General features: G+C 49.9%; 1 protein-coding gene across 1 annotated transcript in view; it reads right to left on the bottom strand.

Moving 5' to 3' along the window:
* PIK3C2B (phosphatidylinositol-4-phosphate 3-kinase catalytic subunit type 2 beta) overlaps positions 1–11,014 on the bottom strand; it is a 57,951-nt gene extending 46,937 nt beyond the window's left edge. The window contains exons 1-6 of the mRNA XM_042783000.1: positions 10,088–11,014; positions 6,650–6,750; positions 5,453–5,607; positions 5,063–5,183; positions 473–584; positions 248–327 (exon numbers count right to left, since the gene is read on the bottom strand). Coding sequence (XP_042638934.1) covers positions 248–327; positions 473–584; positions 5,063–5,183; positions 5,453–5,607; positions 6,650–6,750; positions 10,088–11,014 — 1,496 coding nt within the window. The remainder of the gene's footprint in view (positions 1–247; positions 328–472; positions 585–5,062; positions 5,184–5,452; positions 5,608–6,649; positions 6,751–10,087) is intronic.
* Between the last annotated feature and the right edge of the window lie 992 nt (positions 11,015–12,006).

Below are 12,006 nucleotides of genomic sequence, written 5' to 3'. Positions count from 1 at the left end.
TTCCCGTCTTTCGATATGTTCCATAAAGACTGAAGAGGGAGAGTCTTTTCTACTTCACCATCTCTTGCCTAAAGAAAAGAGATGTAACATGCCATGGAGTGGGGAGCTTCCCTGACTAAACTTTTGGGCTTCAAGCCCTGACACCTGCAAGAATCCCTGCTTGCCTGGTAGAAGGCAAGCAAGGGATCCACTGGATTCCCTTCATAGTTCTGCTTCAGACCAGAGCCAAGATGGCTCCCACTCTCACCTGCTGATGGTCTGTTTCACTGGCCTCTCTTGTAGATGGACGAGGTAGTTCAAGGTGGAAGGGCTCTGGTCATCATTCACCTGTGTAAGCAGTATACTATTCAGAGAAGGCTGGTGCCCTTATCTTAGCCCAGTGTTCCTACCTGTCACTCAACATGTCCAAGTCACCCTATGCCCACTCCACCTTCCCAGCTCTGTACAACCATCAGCCTCCCCATACACGAACCGTCCGAGCCAGGTCATTGCGTACAGCCTTCTGTTCCATCAGCTGTAGCCGAATGTCGATGTCAAACTTCCGGCAGTACTGAATGTACTCATGGCTTCCCAAGGCATGCTTGCTGGTGGGGTAAGAGAAGACCATTAGCATCCCGGAGACTCAGTGGGAAGGGAGATGTATACATTAGATTTGGGGAGAGAAAATCAGGATAAAGGTGGAGGTGAGGGAATAGTACTTATGCTCCTGGAAAATGTCATGGTAGAGCTTAAGGGAAAGAGTAGAGAGAGGTCTGTCTAAACAAAGGGAATTTAATACAATTAACTTTTGATTTGTACAAATAGTGACTCTCCTCAGTACTTATTACTTATACTGTTATCACTGGTTTACTGCAGGGGTGGGAGCTGCTGGAGAGAGTAGGGAACAGAGGAACTTCTCAAGAGGAAGCTGTTTAAACCCTATTCTCTTGGCTTTGATATTTGAAATAACCATGAGGTGACAGGCTGACAGTCAGCTGGGGCTCAGGTGTGAGGGCCCAGTAACTGACACCCTCTCTCCACTGTGGTCCTGAGTCTCCCACTCCCTACTGGTACCAACTGGGTATTGAGGCAAAACAAAGCAATCCCACCAAGATTCCAGATCTGTTATCTCCAAGCCCACCCAAATTCTGCTTCCTATCCCTGGGGGTTCTGCCTGATTATGAATAACCACAAAAATCTCTGCAGATTTCCTGAGAAACACCCACCTGCATACTTCCCACTGTTAAAGTGCCTACACGAGGCCCCTCCATTTCAGGAAGCTGAAGGAGCCTAGGGAGTCCCTCTGCAACTCTCCCCCCAAATCACATCTTAGAAAGGAAGCCCAAGATAAGGGGCAGAGTGTGAGTCCCACCTCCAAGGCAGCGATTCAGGCTGGCTGGGTCCCAACAATTGGGTAACAGAAGCCGGAAAGGGACTTCCTTCCTCAGCAGAAATGGGAATCTAAGCCAGATATGGAAGGGAGTGGATTGAAGCAAAGGGGGCGGGTATGTGGAGATGATGACAGAGGTTCCAGGGCCCAAGGTCAATCTAGGTCCAGCTAGGACTTAACGGGGTTCTCTACATCCTTATGAATTCAGGGCTCCCATGTTGGCTCCAACCTGCTAAGATTGAGCTGCAGCCAAAACCAGGGGGTGGAGAGGCCAGGCTGTGGGGTAGGTCTATGGGAGTGTCCTGGGAGGAAGGAAGAGTGTGGTAAGGGTAGGGGAGGTAGCAGGAAACCCAACCCTCCCCCGAGACTGTCTCAAGGTTCTTATCAGAGAGCAGCCAGCACCCTGGCCTGCAGCTTCCCCCTTGCTATCAACTCCTCCTACTAGGCAGGGGTAGGAGATCTGAGGGCCTCTTTGGGAGCTAGCAGTTCTCTGGAAACCCCAGAGGGTCTTTTCTACCTTAACCTAGGGCAAAGGTCTGTGCTCCATGGCCTGGGGGCTGGTTCAGTTACCAAAAACAAATGGGGACTCCATGCTTGCAGAGTAGAAGCAGATCATCAGGCCTGTCCTCCCAGTGGCTCCGGGTGGGTTCCAATCACCAAACTTTCAGTTAGTAGTCAAGCACTTAACTGTTCACGCCACCCGGGGACTCTGGGTTAGGAATCAGCTTTTCTGGGGTAGGAAAAAACAGAAAAGCCTAATAAGGAGAGGGTGGTGCCTGGAAGTCAGGGACACAGGTCTCCTGGGGACTTGCTTGACCTTCTCTGTGGAAAGCTTTCCTGTGTGCATTCAGGTTAGAACTGAAGAGGCATGGGCATGGCCAAGAACCATCCTGGTCCACCTCATGCAGAACATTCCTCCTGGGTCTTGGCAGGAAGTCAAGAACCTGACAGGTTACTCACCACCTCTGGACTCAGGGACCCCAGGAATAGGGGAGCCATGAGGGAGATGACAGTCTAATCTACTCCAGATAGATCCTCAACCATTCCTCTCTTTGGATAGGCCCTTTCATGCTAAAAAGAGCTCTGGTGACACAGTGGTTAAAGCATTGGGCTGCTAACTAAAAGGTCAGTGGTTCAAACCCACCAGCCACTCTGTGGGATGAGGCAGTCTGCTTCCTTAAAGATTTACAGCCTTGGAAACTCTATGGGGGCAGTACTACTCTGTCCTATAGGGTCTTTAGGTGTCAGATTGACTCCATGGCAGTGGGTTTTTGAGTCTTCCTATTATTTGTTAATTGCCCACTGAGTCATTCTCCAATTTAATCCTCACAACATTTTACAGAAGAAAAGGAAGGTCAGAGTTTCACAACTAAGAAGTGGCAAGACAGGGACCTTAAAAGCTAGGAAGCTGCCATCTAGATGCAACAACGGGTCTCTCCTCGTCAAGAAGAAAGAAGAAAACCAAAATTAATGGAAACAATCAGTCCTAGCGACTGGTACACCATCTGATCTGCAACCTATACAACTATGAGACCAGAAGAACTAGATGGTGCCCAGCTACCACTGCCATCCACTTGGAAGGGATGTAGGAGATCCTGCATAGAGAGGGAGAACAATGTAGAACAAAACTCAAAATCATTTGGAGGCAAAAAAAAAAAAAGAAGGTGGGGACCAGGTTTGCTGGTCAATAGAGCCTGGTGTAACCACTGAGACTATGGCCCCTAGCTGCCCTTCAGGTCTGGAATTGAACCCACAACTGTGGTTTCCAGCCAAACAAAGTACAGGCATGTGAGTTAAACATTTACCTCAAGTAGACACACACCCTGGAGAGAACAATCATGGGAGAAGGAAGGGCTGCTTATGCACAGGGAGATAGCTCAGGGTGCAGAAGAGTATGAAGGGATGGACACTGGGAGGAGGTAACTATGGGGAGGAAGTGGGAGGGGAGCTGCTGCATTGTAAATTTTGGTCAATGACATATGACATAGGACAAAATATATGTGAACTGCTGTATGAAAAGTGAATTTACTCTGTAAATCTTCACCCAAATCCTAAAAAAAAAGAAGTGGCAAGACAGAATTCAAACCAGCCATATGGGTGTGACCAGGAGCTCAAATTTTCCCACAGAGCCCCTTGTTCCCTTGCAGCAGTGCAGGTTTCCTGGGTTCTCTCTCCCAGGGCACCCTGCATCTAGGACTCCTTCCTATTCCTCCAGGGGAGAGCACAAACAAGCAGCGTAGTGAGTACGGTGCCCCTTGGAGTTCTGCCAGCACCCATCCCCTCAGCTTTCCAGACAAGGACACAGAGGCCAGAGAGAGTCCCACAATATCCTTAAGGTTGAAGAGATCAGCCAAGAAATGAATCTTTAGTCTTACTACCAGCCCTAATAGGAGCTCTAGTAGCGCAGTACCTAAGGCACTTGACTGCTAACCAAAAGGCTGGCGGTTCAAACCCACTAGCCACTCCTTGGAAGGAAGACTGGGCAATCTACTTCCGTAGTGATACTGCCCCGGAAACCCAAGGAGGGGTTGCTATGGGTCAGGTCCAACTCCACGGCATATAACAACAACAACAACCAGCCCTACTATTTATTTTGGTGGTGCAGTGTCTAAGGTATTTCACTGCTAACCAAAAGGTTGGCAGTTCAAACCCATCCACCACTCTGTGGAAGGACTATTGGACAATCTACTTCCATAAAGATTTACTGCTTCAAAAACCCAATGGGGGTCACTATGAATCAGAATCGACTTGATGGCAGTGAGTTTGGTTTAGTTTTGCCAGCCCTATGCTCAAGACACAGATGAATCATGCTTGCATCCAGACCTGTATGTGAGAGAGAAAAAGCAAGGGGTAGCACTTATAGGCACTTCTAAGAAGGGAAGGAAGCACAGGCTGCCTCTCTCTCCCTCAGGCCCAAGGTGGTGGGTAGTAGCCAATCTGCAGTTTGGGGGAGGAGAGTTGATCCGCTTATCTGTCTGCTGCCCTCCTGCTGGCTACACAAGCTGCCACACAGGCTGTGCCACCTGAGGGAGGTTCACCTCTTAATCTGCTCCCTGCCTTCCATTCACCTTGCACTCCACAGAACCAGGGAAGTGGAAAGGGGATTGGCTCAGCCAGTCCACATCAGACTTTCCAGAGAGGCTGCCTTCTGCAGTGGGCACTGGATGGGGAGGTGTTGGAGGTGAGCCTCTGGTGAAGAGGAGAACCAGCTGGGAAAAGGGGTGAGGGAAGGCTTGCTGGCAGGAGAAGGTAGAAAACAACCATCATTTCTTCTCCAGACTCCCCAAAGGCACGTCTGCCTAGTCATTCTTCTGCCCCTCGCCATAAAGATGCCACATATCATCTACAGCAGGAGTAACAATGCCATGGTTCTTTTTCTCCTCATATACACATTTCTCCACATGCAGAAGTCTGGAAGCAGACATGACCCAGTCTTTGCCTAATCCCAGCTCCAAGCTCCTTCCACAGCAGATTTGGCTCAGGAAGCCGGCCAACCCTGCTGGAAGACAAAGCTCCTGGGGAAAGTGTGATGTGGCAGAGAGTGTGCCCAGAAAGCAGGGATCCTGACTATGGGACTGGATCAGAGCTGCCAGACCAAATCCCAGCACCAGCCCTCTGAACCCTCCTCATAATCCCTTAATCCAAAAGGCAGATGCTAGCTCCTGCCCCGCTTGCCCCCACCAGTCTACTCACTTCTGCAGGAACTCCTCCAGCCCACAGGGCTTCAGCACAAAGTCACCTACATCCACATCTCTCAGTTCGTCATGGGTGTAGCACAGGGTCTGGTAGATGAGCAAGTCTACAGTGGAGGAACCTGGAAGAGTGTGTGTGGGGGAACCATTACAATGGGTGCTGGAGCAGGCAAGGCTCAGTTTCACCACCCTGATCCCCCATCCCAGCTAAGCCTTCTCTAGCATCATCAATGGGTTAGGGAAATTACTGTGGACCTAAAAACTGGCCTTAGAGCCAGTACCTCAAAAGAGGTTCCCCATTGCCCCTCATCGGAGCCACAAGCATCCTATGGACCAGGGCACAAACATCCCCATTCCACTTCAAGGAATGCTCAATCCCCACCTAACTTACAGTTGCAGGTAAAAGTGAGTGGCTCCCGCAGGCTGTCGCACAACACGGTCACCTTTAGGTTTACCTCATCCCCAAGGTGCTCTGGGCTTGGAGTGACCGTGCTCCAAACATATCCAGTGAGGGAGTAGTCTCTGATGTCAGAGCCAGATCGAAGGCTGTGCAGGAAGAGAGGGAGAAGGACCATCGCTGTGCCTTCAGAAGAGAGCAGTCAGAGAAGAGGCCTGCTGGGACCCTCCTGCCCTTTGACCCAAGGCCTCACCTGTCCCCACTCAACCAGACCCTCTAGGTCTACAGGCCAGGATGGGGGCAGTGGGCAAACTCCTCTGGGAAACGGTGTTCCTGAAATATTTGCTACAGTTGCAAAACATTTCACAAGCAGAATAGAATAGTAGGGATAGTTCTAAAAGGACAAAGCTTCCCCTGTCAAGTTTATGGGGGGATTTTTCTTTCTTCCTTTTTCATTGTGATTTGGGTGAAAATTTACAGAGCAAATTCACTTTCCATACAGCAGTTCACATACACTTTGTCTTATGACATTGACCACAATTTACCACAATGCAACAGCTCCCCTCCCACTTCCTCCCTATAGTTACCTCTTCCCTGTGTTCATCCCTCCATGCACTCCTGCCCCCTGAGCTGTCTCCCTGTGCATAAGCAGCCCTTCTTTCTCCCATGATTGTTCTCTCCAAGAAGCATATCTACCCCAGGCAAATGTTCAACTCATATGCCTGTCTTTTGTTTGGCTGGAAGCCACAGGTATGGGTTCAATTCCAGACCTGAAGGGCAGCTAGGGGCCATAGTCTCAGTGGTTCCACTAGGCTCTATCAGACCAGCAAACCTGGTCCTCCCTATGGGGGATTTTTCTGAATCTATTTCCTTTCTCTCTTAGCTCCAGAGCACACTCTTATTGCTACCTGAAGTACATTTGCTCTTGAGGGCAACTGAGGACAAGAGCCTAAAGTGATGGGGATAACTGGTCTGTTAGACGGAGGTTTTTGTGGATTTTGTTAAAAATGTAAAACTTCTGGAATCTCAAAACACCTGCAAACACCTGTTGTAGGAAACATCCCACAGCTATAAAGAGGTTTATTAAATATCGCCCTTCTTCCTTCCTAAAGAAAGTTCTGAAATGGGTGTCCCTCCTCCCCAGCCCCAACCACCCTCCCAAATCCCCCCGCCCCATCCGCTAACTCTTACATATCCAGCATGTGGCAAAATGCAGCAACTTCCTCATCTCTCTCCTCTGAGACCTCAAACAACTCATGTCCATTGGCGATGGTACGGGGCCGTGAGCCCACCTTTAAGAGAAAAGCAGCTGGCTCGGTGCCCTTTCCCTCATGACATCCCCTCCCCAAGGGGACCACTCCCAACTCTAAACTCTTAAACTGCAGGGGCAAAGGCTTTCCGGCCACCCAAAAACCAGTGAAAGAAACATAAAATATGAGACATCCAGGAATGTATTTTATCTGTGGTCCTAGGAGATCAAGAGCCAAGTTGAAAAATAGGAGTTGAAGCTTAGACTGAGGCCAGAAGCCTGCGTAGGATGGACAAGAGTGTGGCCAAACCCTCTTCCAGAGGGGATGAGCCTGATAAACTCAATCTAGCAGGATGGGCAGTGCACAGTGCTGCTGGGCCACCAGAGGGCTTTCTGGAAGATGCTCCCAGGAGCCTAGTGGTACACTGAGCAGGCAGCTGTTTCCCTTGTCCCACCACTCAGGCCATGACAAGGGACTTGACCAAAATGGTCCCCAGGGAAGCTTGGCCCTGGATAAACTCCTGAACATCCACAACAAGTTCCAACGACCCAAAGCAGAGCACCCAGAGCCCATAGATGGAAGAGATGACTCAGACACACGTGCCTTCTCTGCAAATGCTATTTGAGGAAGAAAGCGTCAAGGCAGCTGTCTGGGCAGGGAAGAACCTGGTACAAGGCTTGGCAACACCAGGCTCCTGAGTCCTCTGGTTCTGAACAGCTGGAATATCAGGAAACCTGCCTTGGCCTCACTTCCTCTCTGAGAACATGTGTACAGTGGTGGGAATTATCTCAGACAAAACTCCAAAGGTACTCCCACCCCAGATCTGTTTGCAGTCACCCATGAGGGGTTCTAGAGAAGCCTCCAACAAGGCCTACAGCCTAGCCTTAGGCAAGAGGAAACAGATGGGGAGAACTGAGGCGTGACAGGTTCTGCCTGGCAGGCTGTTCAGGGTGGCTGGGAGGCCACGCAGGGGATGAAGCTGCAGCTTGGATGGAGTCACCAGCTTGCATCCGGTGAAGGCAGTGGGTCCAACAGCTGCTTCTAGGGGAGACTACACTGTAACACCTCACCTCTCACCCTCCCACCTGCTACTCTCAGTCCTCCCTGTCCCTTGGGGGAGATGGCAGCAACCAAGTTCCTCATCTGAGCATCCAGATTATTTTCTCTGGATGACCCCTTCCCATTCACCTTGCTTCCCTGCATGTGCACAGAGGTGACGGGAAGGGAGAGTGGCAGCAGGGCAGTTGGCATGTGAGGCCCTGGCTCTGCCAAGTTCATGCCTGTGTCCCAGTCAAAACAATAGTACCACTGTCAGCATTTAACCCACAAAAGTGAGAGAGAGAAAGAGGAGGGAGGAGGGGAAAGCAAGAGAGAGAGAACAGAGTGGCTACTGAAGGCCATTTCCATGCCCTTTCAGTACCACTCACTGGCACCATAAGAAAACAAAAGCCACTTACGTTTGCCTGGCTGGCAGGCCCTGGTGGCATCGCCCGATGCTGGCTGGGGGGGTCTGCTGGGCAGAGGCTGGCAGCTGGGGTACCGGGGTGGCATTTGGAGCCAGCCATTTCCAGAGCTGGCTCTGCAGGCCCAGGATAAACAGGGTCCCTCCGGCTGGAAGCCCGGCGAAGGCGGGGTGGTGGTGTGGGCCGAGGGCCCAATGGGTCTCCCCTGCTAGCAGGCTGAGCCCCTGCACCAAGCTGAGGTGGAGAGGACCAGGGCTGCATTTCCCCCTAAGAATGGGCAAGAGCTTGTAGCTCTGCCCTAGCTTCTTCAAGGAGACTCTGAAAGGAGCTCCCTCTGGGAACACTGATGACACACAGGGACTGGGGGAAGGGTAGGGGAGTGAGGGGAAGCAGGAGAGAGGGAATGACAGAGGTGACCACCTACCAGAGTAGCCTGACCCAGTGAGCAGGCCTGGCTCTGTGAGAGGAACTCAGAGCTAGGAACAGGATTCTCCCGATCCCTATAAATAGTGGGAGCAGCCCCACCTCTCTGAGCGGGGCCTTTAAAAAGCTCTGAGCTCTGAGCTTGTGGCTGATCCCAGAAGCTGATTCTGCTTTAGGGAGGCCTCTCTTAGCAGAAGCAAAGGAAGGAAGGGCTATGTGGCTCTTTCCAAAGGACTGGGAAGGATCTCAACACAAGGCTGGACACAAGGTGGGAAAGCCCCAGTGTCCCTCAGACAATAGATAAGGAGGAAGCAGGAATGGTATAAACTGGAACCTAAGTAGCCATAGGAGTCATTAGCCATGGAGGTGCCTCTTGACTCCTTCTGGGTCATGGTTCCAGGGGTCAAGGGTGAAACACATAGAGGTCTTCAGATCCCCACTCATGGGACACCGCTGACACTTTTTTTAAACCAGGAAAACGATCAAAGCTGCCCTGGGATGTTGTTCAGTGCTTCTATTATATTGTCTTATACTACATACTGATAAAAGTAAAGTTTTTCCTGTGAAAAGAGGGTGGACATTGGTACAAGACAGAGCAGGGTTAAATGTTGGCTCTGCCATTTTTCTTTTTTTTTATTGTGATTTGGGTGAAAATTTACAGAGCAAATTCACTTGACAGTCTGCCATATCTTGTTATGTGGGTTTGGACAAGTCATTTGGTCAGTTTAACAACGGCCATCAGGCAGGGTTCCTGTGGGTTCTGCACCAGGGTCAGGGATTCAGTGAACGTTAAACAGGGGCAAACACTATGAGTGATCCTCATTGACACACAGTGTTTTTGGCAGAGCAAGGACTCAGAAATGGGAAGAAACTCACTCAAATTATCTAGAACATTCAGCCACAGCGTCAGTAATGATTCCCCTAACTCCTAATTTAGCCTCTAGATCATGAAGTGGGCAAAGGCTGAAGAACAACTAGGGTTTCAATTCCCAGAAGGGCCATTTTAGCCAAGGGACACAGAACTTGGCCTTGAAAAAAAGCTATGTCCTCTTCCGTCCTCCCTCCCACAGATCTGCCTTGGGCCTCTCGCACAACCAGAGTAGACGGTCCTCATGGCAGATATAGAAACACCACCCCACCCATTCAAAAAAAAAATCTGTTGCTGTCAAGTCAATTCTGACTCACAGTGACCCTAAAGGATAGAGTAGAACTGCCCCATAGGGTTTCCAAGGCTATAAATCTTTATGGAAGTGGGCTTCCTCTTCTTTCTCCCATAGAGTGACTGCCTGATGGGTCCCAACTGCCTACCTTTTGATTAGCAGCTAAGTGCTTTAACCACTGTACCACCAGGGCTCCTTGACAGAAGTAGAGGGGAAGACTGAACGTATGGGTACTTAGTGGATGTGGGTTTGGAATAGCAAGGAAGAAGAGACTCGGCCTTGTCTCTGAATGATATGAGGCAGACCAGAGAAACAGCACAATGAGGTCCCTACCGGAGCAGCAGAAATCCTTCGGTTCTTGCCAGGTGCTGCATTCTTTCTGTTGGCATAGCGGGAGGCATAGGTGCGAGGGGGCACCTGAGGCGGCATAGTCTTGCTCCGAGCCACGGGTTTTCCAGGCGTCTCCTTGCTGAGGTCTAGGGGTCCTCGGCCCTCTTTCCAGCCCCTGGTGGCATCCCGTAACATCTCTGCATCATAGGTTGACTTTAAGTTGAGTCGTGTAATTGCATCATTGATACCATCATAGTCCATGGATCCCAGTAGGTGTCCCCGACCTCCACCCCCCAGCTCTTCTTCTAGGATCTGATGCCCTAGCAATTTGCCTGGAGGTTGTTCTACCAAAGAAAAAGTGTTGATGTCATTGGGCTGAGAGATCTTGGAGGATGAGAGGGACCCCTTTCTGGGAGGCAGAGGAGGGGTGTCCCAGATAGACACTCGGGGAGGCAGAGGAGGTGGGGATAGTTTCTTGGAAGAACCATTCATGTCTCCTGGTCCTGGGGACAGACACAGCTCCTCATCTGAACCATTAAAAATATAGAGATAGCCTTCAGACAGAGAGCCTTTGGGCCAGGGATCTGGGCCAGGCTGGGAGCCCTGGGAGGTAGAGTGGTTGGGCAGCCCTTCCTGTGGGGAGAGCGAGTTGTAATTGAGGGTAGGATCAGAGCCAGAGAGACCACGTAGGAGCTTGAGGTCATTCAGCCTGCCAGCTGGCTTGTTATAGAAGTCTAGCACAGGTTCGTCCCAGTTGATGAGAGAGGAATCTGTGTTTTGCTTGGATCTGCTCTCCTCCTTATCATGCCGGAGCCTGGACAGAGCATCATATTCCATCTGAAGGGCTTCGGCCATTGCCAGCTCTTTGCGGCTAATGCCTACCGACTCCAGGGACTTCCAGTGCTCCCCATTGCCCTGAGTCGAAGACATGGTGAGGACAGGGGTGTGGAGGAGACAAAGAAGGGAGTCTTCTACTTCCTGCCAATGTCAGGTCTGGAGGTTGGGGCCATGGTGTCTGGGTACCTGTAGGCAAGAGGAAAAAATATCAGTCATCGAGTTTTTTATTCATAATTTCACAGAGATTTTTATTCATAATTTTACTTAGGTCATAATCTGGGCCAGTGCCTACAACAGACAGAAAGAAATAGAAAAATGGAGGAAAAGAAGAGACACCAAGACAACTTCATTTATCTATCCATCACATCCACCCCATCCATCCATTCATCTATGAATGGCCACCTTCCATGAGTCAAGAGAAGAAGGTGAAGATGAAAACAAGTGCTCTTTAGTCAGGGCAGCTGAGAAGAGATGTGATCAAACTTTATAAATTACGAAGGATTTTGATTGGTGGACCAGTCTATGTTAATGGTTGTTAAGGAGATAATATCATGAAGATGGGATAAGTCTGGGCAATGTTTCACTCTCTTATACATAAGGTTGCCATGAACTGATGTCAATTTGATAGCAACTAATAAGAACAATTAGGAGACATTACTAGAGTTCTATTATAATAGATTCTTTTTTTTTATTTATTGTGATTTGGGTGAAGATTTACAGAGCAAATTCCCTTTCCATACAGCAGTTTACATATACTTTGTCTCATGAGACATTGACCACAGTTTACCACAATGCAAGAGCTCCCCTCCCACTTCCTCCCTATAGTTACCTCTTCCCTGTGTCCATCCCTCCATGGACTCCTGCCCCCTGAGCTGTCTCCCTGTGCATAAGCAGCCCTTCTTTCTCCCATGATTGTTCTCTCCAAGGAGAGTATCTACTTCAGGTAAATGTTCAACTCATATGCCTGTCTTTTGTTTGGCTGGAAACCACAGGTGTGGGTTCAATTCCAGACCTGAAGGGCAGTTAGGGACCATAGTCTCAGTGGTTCCACCAGGCTCTATTGGACCAGCAAACCTGGTCCCCCC

The sequence above is a fragment of the Orycteropus afer genome, unplaced genomic scaffold (genome assembly GCF_000298275.1).
Source record: "Orycteropus afer afer isolate SDZICR_OR568_19922 unplaced genomic scaffold, OryAfe1.0 scaffold00572, whole genome shotgun sequence".
NCBI lineage: Eukaryota > Metazoa > Chordata > Mammalia > Tubulidentata > Orycteropodidae > Orycteropus > Orycteropus afer.
Note: the sequence above shows the minus strand (reverse complement) of the source record. Positions and strands in the feature narration are given on the sequence as shown.